The 25,535-nt window shown below is 39.4% G+C and overlaps 1 protein-coding gene across 6 annotated transcripts in view; it reads right to left on the reverse strand.

Annotated features, from left to right (window-relative positions):
• The window catches only part of MSRA (methionine sulfoxide reductase A), a 334,526-nt gene that overhangs the window by 71,716 nt on the left and 237,275 nt on the right, over positions 1-25,535 (reverse strand). For all 6 annotated transcript variants that reach the window (XM_036423765.2, XM_045577004.1, XM_036423764.2 and 3 more), the window contains one exon: positions 12,079-12,185. In XM_036423765.2, coding sequence (XP_036279658.1) covers positions 12,079-12,185 — 107 coding nt within the window. The remainder of the gene's footprint in view (positions 1-12,078; positions 12,186-25,535) is intronic.

The raw sequence follows: 25,535 nt of genomic DNA on the forward strand, positions 1-25,535 counted from the left end.
AGGATTATTTGGCACATATACCTCCACTAAAATGGTTCTCACAAGAAAAACAATTCTTCCGTCATTGTTCTGGCCAGTAAGTGGAATCCTAAGGGGCTTGCAAAGCACTTGAGTAAAAAGCACTGGACGTGAATAAAAGACTGATGGCTGGCATGCCCTTGTCTACATGGCTCCTGGAAGCTGCTACTGCAGGCCAAACTCCACCTCAGGGATGGTTCCCTGCCACTGCAGCAACAGGCTACAGCCACCAGAGGGCAGTAACACAAACCAGATTTTTCATTTGGATCCAAATGTGGATGCACAGTTTAATAATATGTAAAGCCTATTATTACAAGCTTTTCCTTTCCCCACCCCCTATTAATGAAAAAATGCCCAGGGGTAATGCAGATATTTCTAAATACAGTGCAAGAAAGGGCAATCTGCACTCATACACAGGGAGTCTAACACACAGTAATAAGTGGGAATGAAAACAATCACCCAGATGCAACTAAACCATTAAGGCTAAAGATTTAGCTGTCTATATAGCTGCATACTTAGAAACAGAGATACCAAACCCCAGAAATGACATTTTAAAAACATTTATTTGACAAGTTTTTATTTAGAGTTCATAATAATCCCTGTAATGATAACCACAAAGCTACAAGAGGGGTGTGAGAGGAATTTCATCTTTATTTCTAAGCATATAAAGGGAGATTTTTTCTTTTTGACTAAGGTAAGTGAATGAATTATTCAGAGCCTTTTTATGGGCATTTAAAAATCATAGCTCCATGCTTTAAACAATAACACAAATAAAAAATTAAAAAGAAGAACTGGCTAATCCCCAAGCCACAAAATATCAACTGACATCTACCCATGTTTATTCAGGATGCTACTAAATGATTTTAGGTGTTGGTAAAAGCAGAGTCTTTTAGTGCTCCTGCTGGTTTTAACATCATAATACACTAGATTGTGAGAGAATACTTCTAGTAGCAACCTACCCATTTCCCTGGGAACAAAGGAACAGAATGAACCTGCCATTTCCTCAATTCATGACAGAAAGGAAGATTCCCTGGTCCTATATTTTCACAATGATTTTAATCCGAGGGCCTCAGGAAAAGCAGAATGCAGACAGCCTCATCTCTGGAGTTGCCCCACTGAACCCTGATACTCATAAAAATGCTTAACGGAATACTATATGCCTGCACAGAGCCTGTGAGAAAAGCACTTGGAATTCAGAATCAAATGACTGTAACTCTCTGAATGTCCTATCCAGGTTATCTCAGGATATGAGTGAAGCCCTCTGGGTTTCAGTTTCCTCCTAAGGTGTCAGGAGAAGAGATCCTGAGCTACCTCCCAGTGGGGGTCAGCGTCACTCATATAATATGGGGAAAAGCACTGAAAACTATTAAGATTTAGTTTTTTTAAATTTTGTTCTTATTTCCCCATTTTATAGACAAGGAATGAGAGTTTTACAGCCTTGTCCAAGGTCACAGTCAGCAAAGGCACTGCAAGACCCCAGCCAGGCATTCTCATCCAAGGCCTTGGTTCTTCCCAGCCCTTGGTCTGGGTCAGTTTGAGCTGCCATAACAGAGTACCACAGTCTGGGTGGCTTAAAACAAAATACATTCATTTGTCACAGTTCTGGAGGTTGAGAAGTCCAAGATAAAGGTGCCAGTGGGTTAGGTTTCATTGTGGGGACTCTTCTCATGACCTATAAGATAGCCCCATTTCCCAGTGTGCTTACATGACCCCTTCTTTGTGTGCATGTGGAGAGAGAGAGAGAGAGCTCTCTGGAGCCCCTTCTTATAATCCTAATAATCTCTCAAAGGCCCCATTTCTAAAGGCCATGATATCAGGACTTAGGGCTTCAACATAAGCATTTGGTGAGGGGGCCCTACACAAACATTCAGGCCAGAACAAGGGGTAACAGTGGCCTTCTTTATCTGACTACATCTTTTCAGTTCAGGTCAACAAATATTTGCTGACAAGCTGCTAGTTGCCAAGTACAGCTCCAGGCCTTAGGGAGAATAAGGGTGAATAAAAGAGTTCACTGAACATCGATCTAATGCCTTGGAAATGGTCTACAGAAAGAGCATTTGTGACATGTGGGCTTTTGTGACTCGGTACAGCATCATCTATTGGAGCAAACTTCAGAGATCATCTTCAGATAGCTGTGCCTGAAACAGTTGCAATGCAAATCTGCCAACTAATCAGTACACAGTATTTGATAGGTAATTAATGTATTAGTTTACTGAGGAAGATAGAAGGGAAAGAAAAAGGGATATTTTCAAAATTTCAGCCTAGAGATGCTTATGAGAAAACACAAAGGATCTGTTCCTCCTGATAGGAAATTATTGAGTCCAGTTATACGATGATTATAGCATAATTGTATATTTATTAAGTATACTTAATTTTTCTTAATTGAGTTGCCAAAATTAAAACTGTTTTCTGGATTGGAAAACTGAAGGGGCTCAGCTTCAATTAATGCCTATGGGTGACTTCTACATGGCAGTAGTACGTGTGTGTATGCTAGTAGCTTTTTATATTTTTTATATATAAGTATTTAGTCCATAACAAGTGGGATATTACACATATGTAAAATTACAGTTCCAGTTCCATTCAACTCTTATAACAAGCCTATGAAAAAATTTTGCTGTCCACACTTAAGGAATTTTAAAATGAAGATCAGAAAAGTCAGAGATAGTAACTGAGTTCTAAAATATTCTTGCCAACCATTCAAACATTATTTTGTTTATTTACTGATACATATACCCATGCCCTACCATCTGCTCCCAAATCTAGCTCTTAAGGATTTTTTTCCTGTTGTTATATTTGGTTTGCTATTTCATTTTAGTAAGTAGTATGGGGGTGAGGTGGGTCTTTTTTGAAGGTAGAGATATTTGAAAAGAGATAAGCTTATGTAAATTTCTACTTCCTTTCAAAACCAGACAAGGACCCCAAGAGAGAGGAGACCTTGTTCTATCTTCTCTGGTGAAAGGGTGTGTTTTGTCTATGGCCCGGGGTTTAGAGGAAGCCAGATGGCCAGTCCACCTCTCCCAAGCAGCCCAAGCATAAGAGCTTCCAGTTTCAGTCCCCATTTGAGGTGGGACATTGGACGTACATTGGAAACCAGGCCTGAGGACCATAGTGGACTGAATAATGATGCCCCCAAATGACTGTGTCTCAATCCCTGAAGCACGTGAATGTTATTTTATATGGTAAAGACTTCACTTCTCAAATGTGATTAAGTTAAGGATCTTGAAGTGGGGAGATTACCTTGGGTTATCCAGTGGGCCCTAAATGTGTCCTGATAAGAGAGAGGTAGAGGGAGATTAGATATAGAAGAGAGGGAAGCATGCTGACCACCAAGGCAGAAAATAGAGTGAAGTGGCCTCACGCCAGGAAATGTTAGAGGCCACTTGAAGCTGGAAGAGGGAAGAGAAGGATGCCCCCTAGAGTCTCTGGAGGGAGCACAGCCCAACTGAAACCTTGATTTGGGCCAGTGAAACTGTGGACTTCTGGCCTCCAGAACAGTAAGAGAATGAATTTCTGTTGTTTTAAGCCTGCAAGTGTTTGGGAGTTTGTAATAGTAGCCATGGGTAAATATAATGGAGCAAAAGTCAGAGAATTAGAAAATTAGAGTTTCTAATTTTCGTGTACCAATCATTGATTTCATCTCACCAAATATTATTTTATGATTGTGATATTTAGCAATTTATTGTATCAAGAGAGATTTCAAGGTGGGCTTTAGGGTAAAGAGCAGTATGGTTAATGCAGTACTGAAGCCCTAACACGTACCAAACAAAGCAGCAATTCTTTGGACCTCTGAATTTGTTCTCTTGGTGGCAACAGTGAGTCCATACAGGAGTTAACTTTAAAATGCAAAGAAACACAAAACCATTCTTTATGATGGCTGTACAACTGTGAAATTTTCCATGAGTGACTGTAATTCTCATCCTGAGTCCCCAGATCTCATGAGCTTTATTCAAAGGGTCTGAGATCTGAATAAGAATTATATGTTAATTCTTAGATATGCCATGATAATTCGGCACTCTGCCTAGAAGCTACATATGTCTTATGGGAAGGCAGCAAAATGATTGTGTTGGACCTTGTGGGCCAAGGAATTTGGATTTTATTCTAAAAGTCATAAGGTAGCCGTGGAAGATCTGACACAGGAAAAGGAAATGACTGGGTCAGAAAGATGCTCTGACTGTCCTGTGTAGGTAGGTGGTGTATAGAGAGGTAAGCAGCTCAGTTGTCCAGGAACTGATAATGGTGCCTGAATTATGAGAGTGAACATGAAGATGAAAGAGAAAGCACACTGGAGATATATTTAGAGATAGAATTTAGGTTAGTCTGATTAATTGGAGGTGAATCGGGGATGACTCCCAGGGATCTTGCATAAGCAAGCTAAAAGATGATGGCTGGGAAGACTGGCAGGGTGAGGACAAAGAGCTGTGGGGCTTTTTTAGGAGGCAGGGTGGGAATTAAGCCCCCAGTTTAGGAAATATTATGTTACAAGTAAGTAGAAATAATAAGTAAGTGATGGAATATGGGTATCTGGAACCCAGAGGGTAGTCCTAGACCATAAATTTTGAGCATCATTGAAGTAGAGATGGCATTTAAACTATGCTAGAAAAAAGAAGTAAAAACTTAATTGGAGCACAGGTAGATGGGTTATTTGAAAATGAAAACTATTCCTCCTTCTCTCTCTCTCTCTCTCTCTCTCTCTCTCTCTCTCTCTCTCTCTCTCTCTCTCTCACACACACACACACACACACACACACACACACACACACACCAAATAATAACTAATAATTTGTCAGGGCTTTACTGGAGAGCATGGGGAGAGGCTGACTATTTGGCTGCAATTTGAATGCCTTGGGAAGAAAAGAAAATAATCCAAGCTGAAGCAATTCTTAAAAATGCTTGTTGTAATCCAACATTGCATACTGTTTTTATCTTTCCTTTGGGTACTTTTCTTTAAAATGATACAATATAGAGTATACATGACAGATTGCTAGATAATTGAAATTTAAGGTGAAATATGGTAAATATTAGATTATAGCTATGTTGAAGGTATGAATGAATGAATGGGAGGGTAGATAGATGGATGAATGAACAAACAGACTGAGAGACTGATAGAGATAGATTTTAAATACTGTTTTATATTTGAAACATAGTGGGTAATTTAACATTTACCCAAAAAAGATTATCCAGAGGAAATGTTGTGCTTACTGTTGGTGAAGCCTTGAGGAATTGGGAAGGAGGTAGGCCATGTGGCCAGGAGAACAATCTCTAGATTTACTAATTCTCTTTCAAATTTCAAGAAACATAATATATCAGTGCACAACATATTTAATTCCTAAATGAGGAATTGCGTTTTCAGGATATAAGAATCACATGTGAATACTCCCCACCGCCAAAGGCCATGATTCAGAGTAGAATATAAGAAAATGTTTTTCATGACAGGTTCACTAGGGAATATTTGATAATCTGAAAACAATAATACATCAGAATATCTCCCTAATTAATAGCATAAGCATATGCCAACATGAAATGCTGAGGGGAAAAAATAAGAACACACAGTCAAGAAAAGATTATGAAGTCTTGGTCCAAAGGCAAGAACACCCCCAGGTCCTCAGCTCATCAAAAACACAACAGAGGCCAAATTCTGTGAGCGCAATCCAGCCCTTTCAAGGTCAGTGAGCCCGGAATGAAGTTTAACTTTCATTCTGACCTTCTGTGAGACACCGGCTCTTCCAATCTCAATAGAAATCAGGCCATTCTTCGGCCATTCTTCCTTGCCTAAGGTCGTTAGTGAGCCTGGTATCTACAACCCAGCCAACTTTGCACAAAAACCACAGTTTAGATGGAAAATCACTTTGGGTTTCTGGCTCATCAGCAAAACTGCACATCTAATTAGCTCAACAATTGGTCCCTGTGATAAAATCAGCCAGTTTTATGTTCAAATAACTGCTCCGTGCTAAGCAATACTGTCACTCTAAACTTCACATATAAAGTTGCTGAAGAAGCTGGTTCCTAGGAGGTCACTGGGGGGCAAACTGACGAAGACTATCAAATTAGTACCCAAGTCAATGTTTACTAGTTACGACATAGGGGACTCACCAGAGCTCAAATAAGGTAAATAGCCAGAATGTAGTGACAGGGCCAGAAAAGCCAGCTCTATAGGGGGAAATAGTCTGCAGGCATAAAACGCATGGAAGGAGTCATCTGAGAACCTCCCCACTCTTAGAAATAAACCTAAATGTTTAAAATTACAGAGTCCTACGCCCTAATCTAGGATTGTTAAGAAATGACCCTTCCTATTGAAGATCTCTGTTGTTTCAGGAATTTGTTCAGGTCACCCTGGGGAGAAAATATAGGCTTCTTCCTGTTCTTATCTCACCTACTGAGGCAGCTGGTGACATCTGAGACTCTCTCCCACACTGTGTGATCATTACCTTTTTAAGGTAAAGGTAAAAGCACAAATCAACTTCTTTATGGTACAGAAGCTAATTATTTCATCTCTCACAGGCATGTTGAATTAGTGATTTCGTGTGTGTGTGTATGTGTGTGTGTGTGTACATTATCAATTATACCAACTGAATGGACAGTTGGTTAGAAATCTATACAAGTTTCAAGTTTGAAAATAAGAGATATATAAATGATTATAATTTTGCATAAAGATATACATATACCACAGCAAACATACCCATTTAATCTATGTATGCATTAGATAAATATAGTCAAGAGATATAAAAATGACTTCATTATGTAAAGTGCTTTTTTTTTTTAAATATATATTTTTATTGATTTTTTTACAGAGAGGAAGGGAGAGAGATAGAGAGCTAGAAACATCGATGACAGAGAAACACCGACCAGCTGCCTCCTGCACACCTCCCACCAGGGATGTGCCCGCAACCAATGTACATGCCCCTGACCGGAATCAAACCCGGGACCTTTCAGTCCGCAGACCGACGCTCTACCACTGAGCCAAACCGGTTTTGGCTCATTATGTAAAGTGCTTTAAACAGTGATTAGCATGTAGTAAGTATGCAGTTGGTACTGTTGTTGCTGTCCTATTATTACCTTCATCATTATTTAGCTACATACACTATATATAAATATGTTATGTAAACTACATACATAACTGTATGTTATATAACTATGTAATTGTAGCAGAATTCCTGCTGAAAATTAAACTTGTGTCTCTCTTTCTCTGCTGTAACAGAGGTGCCAGAAAGTCACTGAATCTTGGCAAACCAATCTCAGGACATTGTAGTCAGCTGCCTGTCCCATGTTGGGAAAAGGACCCCTGCAGCTCATCACATGCACCAGCGCAGATCCTCTTGGCCTCACCTTTTTCTCCCCCACCCTATTTCCCTGCAGTGCCCAGCTCTGCATAGACTAGAATTAGCTTTACGGAAGCACAACCCTGCAACACTTCACCTCACACCTATGCCATGTGTGTCTTGCCTCCTGCCTCCTGCCAGAGGGACACAGTATCCTGAGCCCACACATGTGCAAACCAGAAGTGGGAGATGGCATCCAATGGTCATATGCTTCCCTTCTTCCCCCAGAATGACTAGTCATTTCATAAGGACCAAACAGCTGGTTAGCAATAGCAGTAGCAGGGACCAACCTGAGTTGGTTCTCCTCCTTTGCTTTTCCACACCCCCTTCCCTGTTCTCCTGCTCCATGGCACTGCATGCTGCAATAAATCTTCACACACAAACCTTTGTCCTAGGATCTGCTCTCTATGACACCCAGACTAAGATAAAAATCACAGTGGTCACCCATGTGCCAGCATGCAATCAGCCCTCCTACTCCCAGGCTGATGACACAGTTAGACACTTTCTTCTTTTCTTTCTGAAAAGGAAAATGAGTTGATCCCTTGTGGTATAGATGTGAAAAGGGGGAATGGGACAGTAGTTCCTAGTGCTCAAGGTGGGGATAGAGGATAAGTCCTGAGCCAGGGCTTCTGGGTGAAGGACATGGGGGAGTGGCCGTGTTGGGAATGAGCAAGTTTTCTGCACTAGACTGAGCTCAGCCAGGGGTCCCCCAGGCTATGGCTTTCAGTGCCAGCTCCCTCCAGTGGTGCCTAGAAAGTGGACCCTCATGCTGTGCATCTCCAGAAGGGGAAGGAGAGCAGTCCCAAAGCAGCCCTCTGACGGCAATGAGGACTTGTGCCCCGTGACAGTCCGTGTTCTAGGCAGTAAGCCCACATAGGAGTAAAACGCTTGAAATCCTGAGTCTCCCAGCTGGGGAGCCAGGCTCATATGCTCCCTGCTTCACGTGGAATCCGAGATGTGACAGTATTTGTTCTGTGAGTCCATGATAAAACAGATACATGTGCTTATGTTAACAGCAATGAATATCTGGATGGTGGGGGCACAGGCATATTTATGCAAAAAAGACCCTACTTTAAAAAAACAAGCAAAAATATATATGAATGTATATATTTAATTTCCATATGCTTAGGTACAGAACCCAAAGAGTATTTGGCTAGAAAATTATCTAGAATATAAGAGTCACATTCCCCAAATCTCAAAAAATAATGGAGTAAACAGTTCATTAATATTTAATATCTAAATTTTATTTCATATGTATATCCATTGTATAAAATCAATGTGGGTTCCACTTAACGCTAAAAGTAAGACACTATATTGGGGTAGAAACCAGAAAATTAGGTGTAAGCCAGCCTCTTCAACATCACATGAAAGGCACTGACCTTCTGCACCTAAAATTTTCATTGTGAACACCAAATCATTTTGAGATATTCTGGAGAGAAACTAACATCCTTCCAAAGTGTCTTAGTATTGCTATATTATAGGACTGTGAATCTTTACAATATGCAATTCATATATAGCATCAATTATAAGTAACTTTAAGTATTAACTACTAAGATTGTCTTTACAATTAAATAGAAAACATTTTTAAGTTATTGCTTGGGGCTGATTCTGAACCCAGAACAATGTCCTTCCAGGTACAGACATTTCCCAGTCCATCTCTCAGATGTTGGTGTTCCTCAGGCCAAGGCCTTCTCCTCTCAGCTCATCACTTTCCTCAGTGAATCTATTAGCAACTTGGGTTTCATTTACTAAGTATAGATAAACTCCAAATAATAATAAGGGCTGCCATTTGTTGAACACTTACTATGTTGTAGGCCCTGCAGCTTCCAAGCATTAAACCAGTTTATAGTCATAACCACCCTCCCTGCAAGGCAGGAACAGCTCACTTCTTCTAGCAATCACTTGGATGCCCATATCATGGGTAGCTCAAAGGCCACATTTCCAAACTTAACTTACTTTCCCCACAAATTTGTCTATGCTCCTCCTTAACATCATACAAATCATCACTGTCCAGAAACGTGTAAGTCCCTCTGGACTCCTCCCTCTCATATATTCTCCACTCCAAGAGAATTTGAGTTCTACTTCATAAGTATCCCTTCATTCTATTCATACTTTTATCTTCTAGACAAAGCTCCCATCATTTCTGGCCTGGAGATCTGCAATGGCCACCCAACTCATCTCTTTGCATCTAGTCCTATTTTTTTTTCTAATTCTGGCTATTCTACTAACTTAAAGTTATGACACTGGGCATCTAAAATATGGGGGTAATAATGAGGTCTCCCATCCTTATAGGCTGCTTGAGTAAATACAATATGTGGCATCTAAGTGTTAGGCGCTTAATGAAATCTTAGCTTAGCTGACATATAAATTGAGATAATTTGATGCTAGAAGCTACACGTAATCAGAAAGATCATGATGAAAAGGGATGTGAGAAAGAATACTTTAGAATTAAAAGTTTTTTAGGATATAAATATAAGTATACTTAAATTACTCTAAAACTTAGCAGCTTAAAACAATACAGCTTAGTTAGGTGCCCCTAGCTTGCTGTCTTTCATTAGGTTGCAAACTGTTAGCTGGGGCTGCAATCCCATCTGAAAGCCTGCCTGAGGCTGAGGGGCTTCCAAACTCACACAGTGGTTCATGGAGGCCTTCGCCTACTGCCACGTGAGCCTTTGCTCAGGGCTGCCTGACCACACGGCTGCTGGTTGCCCCTTGGGCAAGTGATACAAGGGGCAGTGAGAGAAAAAGGGCCCCAAGATGTAAGTCACAATCTTTTTTTAAATATATTTTATTGATATTTTATAGAGAGGAAGGGAGAAGGATAGAGAGAGTTAGAAACATGGATGAGAGAGCAACATCAATCAGCTGCCTCCTGAACACCTCCTATTGGGGATGTGCCCGAAACCAGGTACATGCCGGAATCGAACCTGGGACCTTTCAGTTCACAGGCTAATGCTCTAGCCACTGAATCAAACCGGTCAGGGCTGGAAGTCACAATCTTTAATAAACTCATCTTAGAGGTGCTATCCCATCACTTCTGTTATTGAGTAGAAGTGAGTCATTAAATCTAATCCATACTCAGACATAGGGGATTACACACAGCCAGAGACCACTGAGGGCCATCCTAGAGGCTGCTTACTAGTACCACCCAAGTAGACATCACACCTTACAGGGACGAGGGGTTGTGCTGAGGAATAAGTGGGGCCTGTCAGCATCTCCTTTAGCCCTCTCTGCTTTTGGAGTTACATTGAGTTGCATGTCCTGCTAATTCTTCATCAGTAGATACACTCTTATCCCTGCCTCCTCCTCACTGCCAACCCCTCCGAATGGGAGACAGGTTGGAGAACTCACACATTCTTGGGAAGTGTTGCAAATCAGACTATTTACATAATTCTAAAATAGATCAGCATTACAGTAGCTACCGGCTCTGTTGTTAAATGTGAATCCAAATCAGGGGAATTGGGAAGAGTGGGTGAAAAAGGTGAAGGGATTAAGAAGTGCAAATTGGTAATTATGGAACAGTCACAGAAATGTAAACTACAGCATAGGGAATATAGTTAATAATATTGTAATAACTATGTATGGGGCCCCATGCATACTTGAAATGTCGGGAGGACCACTCTGTAAAGTACATGATTGTCTAATCATTATACTGTACATATGAAACAAAGACAATTATATTGAATGTAAATTGTAATAAAAAAAACTTTAAAATTTTAATTAAAAATAAAGTGGAATAAGTATAACTATAAAAAAAGAAAGCAACAATAATTAAAATTTAAGCATCACAAAGTTCTAAAAATTAAAGCAACTCAACTTATTATTATTATTATTTTTAATCCTCAATGGAAAAGGATATTTTTCCATTGATTTTTAATGATTGGAAGGAAGGAGGAGAGACAGAAAGAAAGAAACATCAATGTGAGAGAGACACACTGATTGGTTGCCTCCCACACAGGCTCCACAGGGGCTGGGCCTGCAACTGAGGTGCATGCCTTTACCAGAATCGAACCTGGGACCCTTCAGTCAATGGGCAGATGCTCTACCCACTGAGCAAAACTGGCTAGGGTAACTCAACTTATTTTTTTTTTAATTAAATCTCTATTGGAGGAGATTTAAAAATACAACACAATAGTGAAAACAATTATTTTATGATACAATGTCCATATTTCTGAGAAGTATTTTTTTTTTTTTTTACTATATTTCAGTCTACTGTTATAAGCAAGACGCAGAGCATTACAGGTTAAATGTGTATAGAGACACGGGAGAAAAGGGCTGTCTACCAGCCCAGGGGAGAGGCCCTGAGCAGATCCTTCCCCACAGGCCCCAGAAGGAACCAACCCTGCTGACACCTTGATTTCAGATTTCCAGCCTCCAAAACCATGAGACAATACATATACTTCTGTTGTTCAAGCCACCCAGTCTGGTTCTTTGTGATGGCAGTCAGAGCAAACAAATACAGCAAGAAAAAAGAAAAAGAGAAATTCAGAGAGAGAGAGAGAAAGAGCAGGGCAAAGAGAGCAGGAGAAAGACTATGTGTTGATTTTAAAGAGAAATGCATAAGGGCCTATTATTAAAATCTCATTTAGCACATTAATGGAGTAGAATGGCTGTATTCCAAGAGACTTACAGAAATTTCCAAAAAAGCATACAAACAGAACCCAGAGCCAGGTGAAAAGAGCTGTGTTGGGGCCACACCTGGCAGGGGCAGGCGCCAGAGCCCAGGAGCGATAGAAGAGCTTACCTTCTGGTAGTCCTCTTTGGATCGCAGGGCTGCCTCCATGTGCGTGGCGGAGGTCGGATAGATGGCTGAGCGGTACTGAGAGCCATGGTCATTGCCTTGGCGCATGCCTGGGGGCATTGAAAGCAGAGGATTACTGGAGGGATTGGACAGCAAGGCCACGGCCACAGGGTCTCTATGACTCATGTGCCAAGCACTTCTTTTAATTTTATCTTGCCACCTCCCTTCTTAAATAAGAATAAGATGTATCTGTTTTGCTTTGCCTAGCTCACTTATAACACACATCTTTGAACCTAGATAAATTTATCACAGGTCTTGGATCAGAGTAGATGCTCTCTAAGTATGTATTTTTCTATGCAGATACTTAAATCATCACTGAGTCCATTTATCACTTACAGAGCTCTGTGATGCACATTATTCCTTTGGCTCCTAATGAGACTCCTTCTATGGCGGGTATTGGAGTCCCTCACTTAGCAGTTAAGGAAATGTGGTGATGTGCATGTCAGGGCCTGGATGGAACATTGCTTGGCATGTGAGAGGTGCCTGTAAGTGACACAGTAACTAATGCTCAGCCTATGATCATACACCTAAGCAAAACAAAAACAAACAAACAAACAAAAAAACCCTGGGACTTAATGTTGGCCAGTGCACTTTTCACCCTGTCACAGCTGCTAGGATGTAGATGGTGGTCGATTTCAACTGAGTCATTTAGTCCTCAAAGATAAATAGACAAAGGCTTAATATGGATCCCCTACTGATCTCTATACAGCTGTCTGAATGAACTTCACATGTTTACTGCATCATTCAAGAATCAGTGTCAGTTTTAACAAATGCCCCAAAACTCCAACAGAAGAGTCAACCTTCCAAAGGAAACCAGTTTCGTATCTCAAACTTGATCCACAATCATATCACCTGGGGATGATTCCATAGGTCTGAGTGAGCCTGAAATTCCGCATTTCTAAATTGCTCAGGGGTGGTGCAGGGTCACCAGATGCAACTTTGGGTAGCAAGGATTTAGCATTTGCCCAGATATCTTCAAGATTCCTTTATAACCTTTCAGTGACATTTTTAATTCCAGCAATGTGGTGAGGAAAACTTGAATCTTCCACACTACATTTTCCCAAGTATGGCGTTGACAAGGCTCCTTCCACCCCACCTGTCATATACACACCTTTTACAGAACTCCTGTTCTTTTAGATTTTTTAAGTTGATGATTTATTTTTAGAGAGAAAGAGGAAATGAGAGGGAGAGAGGCAGAGAAGCATCAATGTGAGAGGGAGATATCAATCGGCTGTCTCCTGTATGCCCTCTTCTGGAGATGGAGCCTGAAACGCGGGTATGTGCCCTGACCGGGAATCAAATCAGTGACTTTTTGGCACATGGGATGATGCCCAACCAACTGAACCACAGTGGGCAGAAATCCTTTTCAATCTTTAAGACTTAGTTCAAGCATCTTCTCTCTGGAAAACCTTCCCTGGTCACACCTCACATGACAGTCACAGACTCCTTTAGGCTCCCTCAGGCCTTGCAGGTCCCTCCCCTAGAGGTTTTATCACGCTGCATTGGTATCACGTGGTCATCCCTCTTTCTCTTCTGAGGGCATATTACAGCCATAGTACCTGATATACCCTCAGCCAGGGGTATATACTTCCACTAATATTTGTTGCATGAAGAATATATGCATTCATACCTGTGATCTGGGGCCCTGCAATCAATACTGGAGGTCTCTGACACATTTACTTTGTAAATGTAAATGCAAATTCAAACATAAATGAAATAGTCTTTCTTAGGAGCTATGGGGGGGGGGGGGAGACTACAAATGAGCTACTATGTTTCATCTTAGAGGTAAGGGCAGGAGTTAAAGACACCAAAGGCTCATTATGGCAGTTAATGGATGGGCAGGCTAGAACTCATGCTCACAACTGCAGGCCCCAAACAGAGGGTTAAGTGGTAACAAAACAGTGTGACAAAGATGGTGGCGATCACAGCCAATAAGAAGGGAATATGTAAATTGATGTGACAAGAGGCAGAATGCGGCTCTGGCCCAGTGAAGACAGAAAGGTGGCTCCAGGCTGGAGCAAAGGTGGTGCTGGCCGCCAGGAGAAGGCCTATTCTTGCCTGAATCTTCATATATTGGGCCTCTAGTACAATATATAAGTATTGTTACAGAATAAATATTACTTTTAGTGCATACTCTGTAAATATTATTAGATTAACAATATTATTTATTAAGCACCTAATATGTACCAAGTACTATTCCAGGTACTAAGGACACAGCAATGAATAAAAGCACACCCTTTCCTCACAAAGCTCACATTTTAGTGGAACCTAAGAGATTGGGTAGATATATGTTCCAAAGTGATCTTCTGGTGACATTTTCACTTCACCTTCCTCAGTTTTACCTCCTTCACTGACAAACAGGGCTTTCTTGAATAGCTACTTTCCATCCTTTTTGCATAAAGACATTATGGTAGTGACATTATTCTCCACAAAAAAAAAATAAAAAAAAAAAAATTGCAGAATGGTTGATTTTTGGTAAAATCTGATTCCTCCCATTCGAGTTGCAGAAAAGCAAGGTCTTCATGAAGAGTGGTTTAAATTTATTTAAATTTTCTTTTTTTTTTTAAAGAGAAATTAATATGTGAGTAAAAAAGAATCTGCAGGTATGACATTTCTATTTTCAACAAGTTTTGCTAAGACTCCATATGCCTGGTACAATGAAGAAAATAAATATCTGTACATCTTGTTGAAGGTTTTTGAATTATCATAGGAACCTGAGAAGTTGTTGCTTATGAATAAACTAGAGGCACGGGTGTGATCTGGTTGGCTGGCTGGCTCTGCCCCATGGTCAAACTCTGGTTGAACTCCCAGTCAAGGGGATAATTTGCATATTACTCTTTTATTATATAGAATAATGGCTTTTTATCAAACAAAATGGGGGTAATGGAGAATTATTCTAAGGAAACAGTATAGTAATGGACTCCCCCACTAATCATATTTTCACAAATAGTCTGATAGCAGAGTGCATAATGAAAGCCTTAAGCTCACATCTGTATTTAGCACTTCTCTTGTAGTGACATGACAACCTAAGGGGTAGGGACATCTGGAAAGTTTTATAAAATTGTGTGGTTGGAAAGAAAAGATGCACATGACTGTTGTGGTACGCAAGCATGCCCTATGACTTTTATAACTGGCAACTTATAATTTTTATTTTATCTTTTTTAATTTAATAAATCTTTATTGTTCAGATTATTACAATAGTTTCTCCTTTTTCTCCTCATAGCTCCCCTCCACCTGGTTCTCACCTCACCCTCTACCCTTATTTCCCCCCCACTGTTGCAGCTCCTCTGATTTTCCGTGAGCTTTTGTCTTTCCTTCTGGTTGTAGAATTTCTACTCAGCCAGCTTTCCTGTGGTTCTGGATGATGTCTATTCTGTCTTTTAGTTGTAGTTTTGAAATTGTTGTGTGAGGCAGCAGTTTAGGTGTTTATGTAAGCTGCCATCTTGGTTTCTCCACAAGTTAAAATTTTTAATCCCTTCACCCTTTTTGCCTACCCTTCTGTACCACTCCTATCTGGCTCCTATTAGTTTGTTTTTTGTATCTATGAGTTTGTTTCTGTTTTGTTTGTTCATTTACTTTGTTATTCAATTCCACCTATAAGTAAATTCTATGGTATTTGTCTTTCTCCATCTGACTTATTTCATTTAGCATAATACTCTCTACCTTCTATATTGTTGTAAATGGCAGAATTTCATTCTTTTTATGGCCAAGTAATATTCCATTTATATATGTAGCACATCCTCTTTATCCATTGAATAAAATACCTAGGAATAAATTTAACCAAGGAGGTAAAAGACCTGTACTGAAAAACTATAAAACATCGAAGAAACTGAAGAAGATACAAATACATGGAAGAATATACTCTATTTTTTTATTGGAAGCATTAATATCATTAAAATGTCCATACTAACCAAAGCAATCTACAGATTTGATGCAATCTCTATCAAAATATCAATGGCATTTTTTTCAAGGTGATGCACTTATATAAAAAACAATCCATGTATTATTTAAGTAATTAGTGGTTATATTACTGCTGCAATCCAGGACAGGGATTTATGAACCCTACCCTGACACCACAATCCCTTGATTTAAATTCTAACTTGATCATCTGTTCATTTTAATACCATAATACTGATACAGCTCCCATCACTGTTGCCCTTGTCTTCCCTGTGTAGATTTGGGGCATCCCCAATTCACTCTGGGCAGCCTTATATGGGAACAACATCGTGGGCATTATCCATAGCTCTGATCCAGTCTCTCTGTACCTTTCCCTTTGCCCAGACCAACAGGGCTACTCCCCCAGTGGAAAGAAGGGAGTTATTCACACAGTGACAGCCACCTCCTGCAGGCAGAAGTCTTACAATTTGAATTTACAGCCCTGACCTTCTGACCCTTTTTGATTTCTAATGAAACTAAAAGCTCCCCATGTCAGAAACAATATATACTTTCTTCCTGGTCACTCCAGCTAAACCCTTGTAGACAGGAGAGAAGATAAGAAAGTGCTAAACAGATATATACAGTAGTGGGTGGAGAAAAAATATCAATGTCTTGTTTAGATTCCTTGAATCTTAGGTTTTACTGGACAAGATATTAACTCTCTCTGTTCTACTCATGAATAAAAAAATGTTGATTTGATTCAATTTCCCCCCATCAATGTGCATCCTGATGAGAAGGTATAATGTCTTAAAACAAAACCATACACTCATATTCACATACTTGCATATGTATTTGGTTAATTCCAATGCATATACCTTTCATTTCACTGATGAAGGGGCTTATTAAATGGATAGGAGCTTGAAATTTGGAAGCAGATGGTTCATTGGAAAATATGATTTGATGCTCAACAGACTGAAAATCCCATAGAACTATGGAATTTCTGTTCTTGTTATTTTTAATACATTGCATTTACAGATGTTTAGCATCATTAAACTTTTCACCATTGCTTTCAACCTCCATTGGTTTATGTTATGAATATAAAACAGTAATTCACATGTGAGGAAAACCTGTTTACTAAATGTCTTGTAAGAAGCCAAGGACTTAGAGCTATAAGACCTTGTTTTTAAGTCTGACTCTGCCACTGACATGCTTAATGCAGATTGCCTAATCTTTCTGAGTCTCAAACCTCCTTTGTAAAACAGGAATTATAAAGGCCTATGCAGTGGGTTTGTTGTGAAGAATAAATAAGATAAAACTTGGAAAGCATTTTTTAAACTATTATGTAGATGTCAAATACTTTTACTTGTACAACTTTTAATAATCTTAGCATATTTCAGAACTACTTTTGAAATAAAAACAACAAATAACATCATGCAAGACACTCTAGGAGTAGCCCTTGAAAAGCATTATTTGTACTATTCTCTCAGATATTCACACAACAGAGGTCACACAGATAAATCCAAAGAGAGGATAAAAATTTATTTTATGTGTATAGGTATGTACTATTTTAGTTTTAACTGTTTATTACATCTTTTTATAAGAATTACCTTTTAAATTTTAACCCTGCCAACATACAGCCCAATTCTTCATTTCAATGAAAAAAAAACCTAAGAGCATGAAAAAAATCTTCGAGTGAATTCTCCTACCCTGGCTCTTAGCCATGAAGAGTTTTCCCGTGGTTATCATTATTGGTATCTGATCAGGTTTGGAAAAAAAAAAAATCAGGCCTTTTGGCATTGTATCATTTGACCTCATACCACTGAAGTGCTAGAAAGGGAGAAAGAAAGATATGCAGAATGGTAGAAAGAAACAAACAAAATTTTTTTTTTAAATCATTGAAAAAATCGCTACAAAAGCCCACACTATTTTCTGGCCACCACTTGCCTTCTTTCCTTCCTTCTACCCATCATCTATCCTTCTCCTCTCAGGCAAGGTACCAGGTACTAGGATTCAGAAATAAGACAGTCTCACTTTTCAACTAGATCACCTTCCTAGGAAGTACAATAAGGTGAAGTAAATGAAAAGTAATAAGCCTAGAGGAGTGTTGGAGATGTATTTTAGTATGCTCAGGCTGCTATAATAAAATACCATTAACCCACAAACTCGTGATTTATCAACAACAGAAACTTATTTCTCTCAGTTCCAAAGGCTGGAGGTCAAGATGCCAGACACTTTGGTGTATGGTAAGCAGCTTCTTCGTGGTTGCAGACTTTTTGCCGTCTCCCTGCTGTGTCCTCTCACGGCAGAAAGAGAGTGCACTGGCTTATGGACCTCTGCGAAGGGCACTAATCCCATTTATGAGGTTGGAGCCCTCATGACCTACTTACCTCCCCAAGGCCCCACTTCCAAATACCATCACACTGGGAATTAGACTTTAACATATGAATTTTGGGGAGACACAAACATTGCGTCCATTAACAAGACGTTATGGGGGGCGGAAATCTGTAATTGGGAAAATACAAGGATTCAGAGAAAAAAGTAGGTAAGTTCACGTGATCCTAGTGGAAGGGACGGAAGTCCTATAAGGTGGCAAAGAGGAAGTGACTCTTGTCTTGAAAGAGAAGTAGTTGGGGAGAGGGGGGAGAGACATTCTCCAGGAGGCCAACGGTAAGGATTATGGAACAGTGTGGTGCCTTCAGGGACATGATAGGAATCCATACTGTTTGCAAAAGCAGCAGCCTTGAGTTAGCATCTTCATCAAAACCCTGGGCTTATCTTCTCCAGTAAACGTGAAGTCCAGAAGAGAAAACTAATACCTAGGAGCTGCTGGAAATGCAGGAAGTGGTCCTGATAACCCACTTAATCACAAAATAAATGAGATATTTGATTGTTATAAATTGATCTAAGCAGCCTTTCAGTAGCTGTTCTCTAAAGGACAGAATTAACCAAAATCACATTTTGAGAAAGGGTGAAAAATGTAATTGAAAGGCAGAGAATCCCTATTTGTCTTTCAGTTTTCTTCAAACAAATATGGTCTCTCCAGCATGAAGTATTCATATGGTGCCCACTGTGTGTCCAGCACAATAGAGGCTACAGAAGGATTGGGCTATATGCTTTGATCTCAAGAAATAGCCTGAAAAGCAGGGAGGGAGAGGAACAATTTCGAGCTTAACACTGTATTTACCTGTGCCCGGCCTTTGCCAGTGCTTCTCATTTAATTCTCACATAAGCCCTATGAAGTAGGTATTCTTAACCTTCTTTGACACAAAGAAAGCTATGAATCAGAGACTTTAAGTGATCCTATGGATGTCACACAGCAGGCAATCGGCCATCCTATGGTTTAAACCTAGCTCTGCCTGACATAAAGCTCTTTCTCTTTTCAAAACTGAAGTACAAGAAGTTAGAGCGAAACAATCAAAGACAGTGGAACAAAGCGCCCTGTAGGCAGCATATCTGGTGGGGAGAGGGCACCACAGATACAGACCCATAAATAAGAACAAGTTTGGTATTTGCTGAGAATTGTGAAGAGCCAAGGCTGGTTTCTGTCAAAGGGCCAGGAAGGAAATGAATCTGGTCAGCTGAGCATGAGGCCACAGGTATCAAGACAGGACACACCTGGGATTAGAGATGTAGGGAAAAGTTAGTTTCAAGAGAGTCCCAGGATTCTGTGGAAGCCCAGATGAACATCAAAAATCCAGGACTCTCTTTGGCGCAGATTCAACAAGCATTGCAAAGTTCACTGTGCCCTCCATTTGGCTTTGGAAAATGTAAGAGGATAAGTTATTGACTTTATCTGGCTATCTTTATGTCCCAGGAAAGTAAGTAATGGGCTTGCTGTAGTTAGTGAAAAAAGAATAACTGGATCAGAAATGACATCTTATGTTTAAAATTCATCCATAACATTCTCTAAACTGATTAATGAGGACTGGGCTTTGGGGTATTCCTGAAAAAAACTGACCTCTTGGCACCTACCAACTGTTTGAGATTTTTCCATCCACCATCTCCAAATAAGATTTGAAAGGGACAAGCCACCCCAAGACTGCTCTAAGATTTCTCTCTTTCAGTAAAGCCAGAGAAAGCACTAAAATAACCAACAACTACAACCAACCAACCAACAAAACAAACAAAAACACGGAGAAATGCTTAATCTATAATGAAGCAAAAGATGGATGAGTTCTCATTTGCTCAAAGTGCCTTCTAAAATTTAACTCATTCTTGGGCCCTAGCCCTGGTTTATACATTGTGTTTGGAGAGATGAGAAATTTGCTGGAGCCTGGGAATTTTAAAGGGAAGATCACATCGTGAATTGTTGTGAGGTGATTACTTTAAGAAATTCCAGGAGCCACCAGGTAATAGTGAATATCAGGGCAAAGAAGGGCATATTCCTAAGGGACAGAAATCATTAATCCATGTTAGGGAACTTCAAAGGGAATCTCTTTAAGGGACTAGTCATGTTGGCTGCATAGTCACGGTGACTCCCACCAGGATGAATCCATATTCTTTCTCCTCTCTAGACTTTTGTCAGCGAGAAATGGGTCCTGACCCACAGACTGTGAATGAAGCAGAGAACCAGGCATGTGTTTTGTCATGAGACAGTTCTAGGTTCTAATTCCAGCTCTGCTGGTTACTAACTATAACCTCAGCCAAGGTACTAGGCCTATCTGAGGTCTGGTTTCCTCTGGGGAAAAATGGGGATGAAGAAATGTACCTTACAGGGTTGTGTACCTGGGAGCTCAGTAAACCTCTCCCCCTCCCCTTGGGTCAAAATTGTCCCCAGTTGAGACCCACTGATGCATATTAATAAGCCCCGCCTTCTGATAGTGTCACTTATAAAGCCTACTTATTCAGGCTGATAAGTGAAACAATGTATAAGAATTGAAAGCTCTGGGATGGGTGGAAACTAGTTGTTATAAAAAAAGTATCAGAGGTCTTTGGTATTCATATTTTCATTTGTATCCACTAATTTCAATGGTTAGCAGTGTGGATGTTTTTGGTTTTTGCTTTGGTTTTTTTATCCCCACATTCAAGAGAATGGAGATATGCAATAGAGAACAAGACCTTTTCTTCTTTTTGGTTAAATAGGATTTTAAGTTATATGTTGAAAGTTTAAAAAGAAGGGGAGAAGCACAAATTAAAAATTGATACATATATATACTATTGAAAGATATAAGGTTCTTGGTTATATGGAGAAAGCAAGAAAAAAGTCTTTTTCCCCTTCTTATTTACACTGTGGGCAGGAAAACAAGCAGCAGCACAGGCGTTATCATCATAATGTGTTTTCTGGTGACTACAGCATCTTACCGTATCTCTCAGAAAGTCTCATCTCTCTCAAAAACTGGTATAGTCCTGGCTCACTATGCCAATGAGGAACTGCAATCAGTTTAACAGAGAACAAAACTAAAGGCTAGAAAACCAGATAGAATTATATTTCTTTTCACTTTAAATGGAAGCTGTAGAAGTAAGTGGTCTAGGGGTGACACGGGTGTGGTTCATGGTCACAAGAGTCATATTTTTTCTTTCCACTCATGTATCCCTAACATATGGCCCTCATCTAAGGGCTTGAGATGTCTCTGGTACTACAGCCATCATATCCAAGTTGCAGACTAGAAGAAGGGAAAATAGAAGGACAGTTCTTCCCACTCCCTCTGCCTTTAAAGAGCCTTCCCAGATGTTCACTCATATCTCATTGGCAAGAATGCAGTCACATGGCCACACCTCCAGAACTGCCCTGCCCCCCACACGGGAGCAGACTTAGGCCAGACTGACTACCCCGGCCACATCCTTGCTCAGCTTCCTCCCCTTTCCTATCCTATTTCCCTCTCACTCACTCAGAGGTTCTTTTCTTTTTCCTCAATAAGTCACAGTACTGAATCCCTGTCTCAGGCTCTGTGTCGAAGGAAACGAATCTAACACTTGAAACTATTCAACTAGTTTTGCTCTCATTCAAGCCACCTGTTGCCCACCTCTTCTGCTATGCCATTCCTTACATTCTATCACTTTTGTTGTGATAAACTATTAGATACTAGTGGCCCAGTGCATAGATTTGTATACATTGAAAGGCAATTAATTAGAAGAAATATCGCTATTCACCCTTTCTCTATAATAGAAGTGTCAACCAAATTCACAGCTGACAATGACAGATCAAAACACACGCTCTGTCCACTGATCCAGGGCAACATTTATTTTTAAATTGCCAGTGCGTATCATATGTACTGGTTGGTAGGTTGGTCAGATGGTTGGATGGACGTATGGTCAGTCACTTAGTCTTTTATATACTACCGTAGTATATAGATATTTATTGAAGCATTATTAGACACGTTTATTAAACTGCTATAAATTAACAGATCAAACTTCTTGTGGTCAGCATGTGGTTTCCATACACCTGAGTATGGTGAAGACCATACACCATTCTCAGATGAAGACCATTGGCCTACATTCTGCAGTTCTGCATTGGTAGCACTCAGAATGGTATATCTACCTTATATTATCATACTTGAGTCTCTTATGCAATAAACATAAGGAGAAGCTTAGCTGCTATAACTCTGTTTACTAGATTTTTGAACACTCCCACTTGCTTCTCCACAATTGATCTCAATGAAAATAAAATAACTAATGAATGGCTCAGAATTTCAAAATTCTATGCATATAAATAGAGTCAGTCCCTTTACTCCTTGCTTCTTGTACTGACCTTGTCTCCACAGAGACGGCACAAAAAGGCTGCCTAAGTGTTGCAGGGGCACAGGACCCAGCATGGATGACTGGCATCCATGGAACAGCTTACACAAGTGCCGTTTCAAGGAGGGCCTTCTGCCTTCTGCTGGAAATAGGGCCTCCACGGGAAAAACATCACTGAAGTCCTCCAATAGGTAGATGAGCCTGAATCCCTCATAGTGATAGACAGCACTTCCCATCATCACCCATGTGACCTTTCCTGGCACACCTGGCCTTTAAGTCAGGTGTTTGAGACAAGCCTTATTAATATGGAACAATCTCACTTTACCTGACTGAAAAATTAATACTGTCAATTTTAACTGACATCTCATTTTAAATTTAAAACACTGAGCAAACAGATGGAGAGCCCTTGTTTTTTAGGAAGGAAGGAAGGAAGGAAGGAAGGAAGGAAGGAAGGAAGGAAGGAAGGAAGGAAGGAAGGGAAGGAAGGAAGAGGAGAGAAGGCGGGACAAAGGGAGGGAGAGGGAAGTTATATATTATCTGCTTCTTCAACTACCTCTTTTCTTCCTATGGAGTGTGAAAATAACTCTCAGCAGGGGAAATGGGTGGAGAAACTATGATGAATGGTCCACTATGAAACTGGTCAGCCCAGATTTGACAGGACTTCAATAGCTCATTTCAACCTCTGCCTAGGAAGAATGTAAGCCATACCAGCTAAGGCAAACTGATCTTTTTCACTTTAGATGTAACTTAAGCCAGTGGAATTTATTTATTACCAGGAATGTGTAACTTGAAGTAGAGTGCTACCAAAAACTCTAGAAAACATGGCACTTACTTAATGGTTGGGCAGCTGGAAAAGCAATGTATTTTTAATAAATAGTGATAAGATGATTTGGATTTTTACATGGGAAGCATTCAATTAGATTTCTACATTGCACCATACATAAAATCCAATTCCAAGTAGATTAACGACTTAAGTGTGAAAGCAAAACTCCAGAACTCCAAGTAGACAATATCATGACGACTTTGGGTTTGAGACACATTTTTTTTTAAGCAACACCTCAAAAGCATTATACATAAGGGGAAAATATTCATTAAACTATATTTAAACTTAGCCTGGCCAATGTGGCTCAGTGGTTGAGCATCAACCCATGAACCATGAGGTTACTGTTAGATTCCAAGTCAGGGTACATGCTTGTGTTGCAGTCTCCATTCCCCAATAGGGGGTGTGCAACTAACAATGATTTTCTTTCGCTATTCATTTTTCTATCTCTCTCCCTCTCCCTTCCTCTCTCTGAAATAAATAAAAACATCTTTTCTTAAAAAAAAAAAACAAAACTATTTTTAAACTATATTAAAATCGTATGTTGGTTCATGAAAAAAATAAAATGTAAGAACAGAGAGGTTATATTTTATAAAAGATTAGTATCCAGATATATAGAAATAGATTTTAAGAATATCTCCAATGGATTAAAAAAATAAGGCCACTGAATAGAAAAATGGGCAAAGGATTTGAATAGTGGTGAGAAAACATGTGAAATCATAGTCAATGTCAAAAATTGCAATCACAGAAATACAAATTAAGTTCTAGCAAGATTCTATTTCATATCAAGCATAAAGTCTCATGCAGTGATGCAGGTTTTGTAAATTGGCACAACTATTCTGTAAACCAGTTCAGCATTCAGTTAAGTTAAAGACGTGAAAACTCCATTAGCCAACAATTCTATCTCTAGGTAAAACAGAATACATGTCAACAATGTTCTTAGCAGCCCAAGCTGGTAATATCAATTAACAGTAGAATGGATAAATCAGTTGCAGTCTATTTTACAATAGAGTATTATGAAACAATGAAAATGAAGAAAATAAAAAAAATCTCATGAACATAATAGTATGGGAAGTATTAAAACTACAATGTAATTTTATTTTAATAAATTTCCAAAACAGGCAAAACTAAAATATGGTGTTTCCCTAATACAACAAGAAAATTATGGTCACAAAAATCAGACATGGTTATAACTGGACAAAGAAGTAGGGTCCTGTTATCAGTAGGGATGGATACATCGAGGGTTTTCAAAGGTGCTGGCAACACTTTATTTCTTGACATCAGTGGTGGTTATATAATGTGAACACTTCAATAAACTGTGGTTTGTTTATGTGCTTTTGTCCATTTATGTACATTTCTGTAATCATATCTAGAAATAACAAAGGTTAATATATTGATTGCTATTCCTGCTAACAATATGAACAATATCCATGATGAAGCACAAGCTTGGTGAATGAATGTGCACCTGTGTGCTGATACTGAAACAAATGTAAACATCTTATAAGTATCATTTACATGCCTAATGTTCTACAGTGGAATACTTTGGCTGACTTATTCCTACAGAACTTTAAGACTTGGATAAAAAATGGTAACAAAGAAACTTTACTATGCATTTACTTTCCATTTCATTTACTTCTCCTCTTTATTATTATTCTTCTTTGGTTTATTTTGCTGTGGATTTTTTAAGTTATTAAGTTAGATATTCAGCTCAGTCTTTTTCCTCTTCTTATGGATAGATTTAAGACTCCACATTTCCTACTAAGAACTGATTTAGCTATGCCCTATAAGTATTGATGTATCATATTTTCATTTCCAGTCAGTTCAAAATATTTTCTCATTTCCATATTGACTTATGTTTAATCTGTACGATATTTAGAAAATTTTAGTACTATTTTCTACATCTTTTTGCTAGCATAATTGCACTATTATACATAATTAGAGATGTGTTTAGCACTAGACACTTAAACCCTTATAGCACTAGAAAGGCAAAGGAAAAATGTTAAACATAAGCTCCAAAGTATTATATGAG

Source organism: Pipistrellus kuhlii, unplaced genomic scaffold (genome assembly GCF_014108245.1).
Source record: "Pipistrellus kuhlii isolate mPipKuh1 unplaced genomic scaffold, mPipKuh1.p scaffold_m20_p_8, whole genome shotgun sequence".
Lineage (NCBI taxonomy): Eukaryota > Metazoa > Chordata > Mammalia > Chiroptera > Vespertilionidae > Pipistrellus > Pipistrellus kuhlii.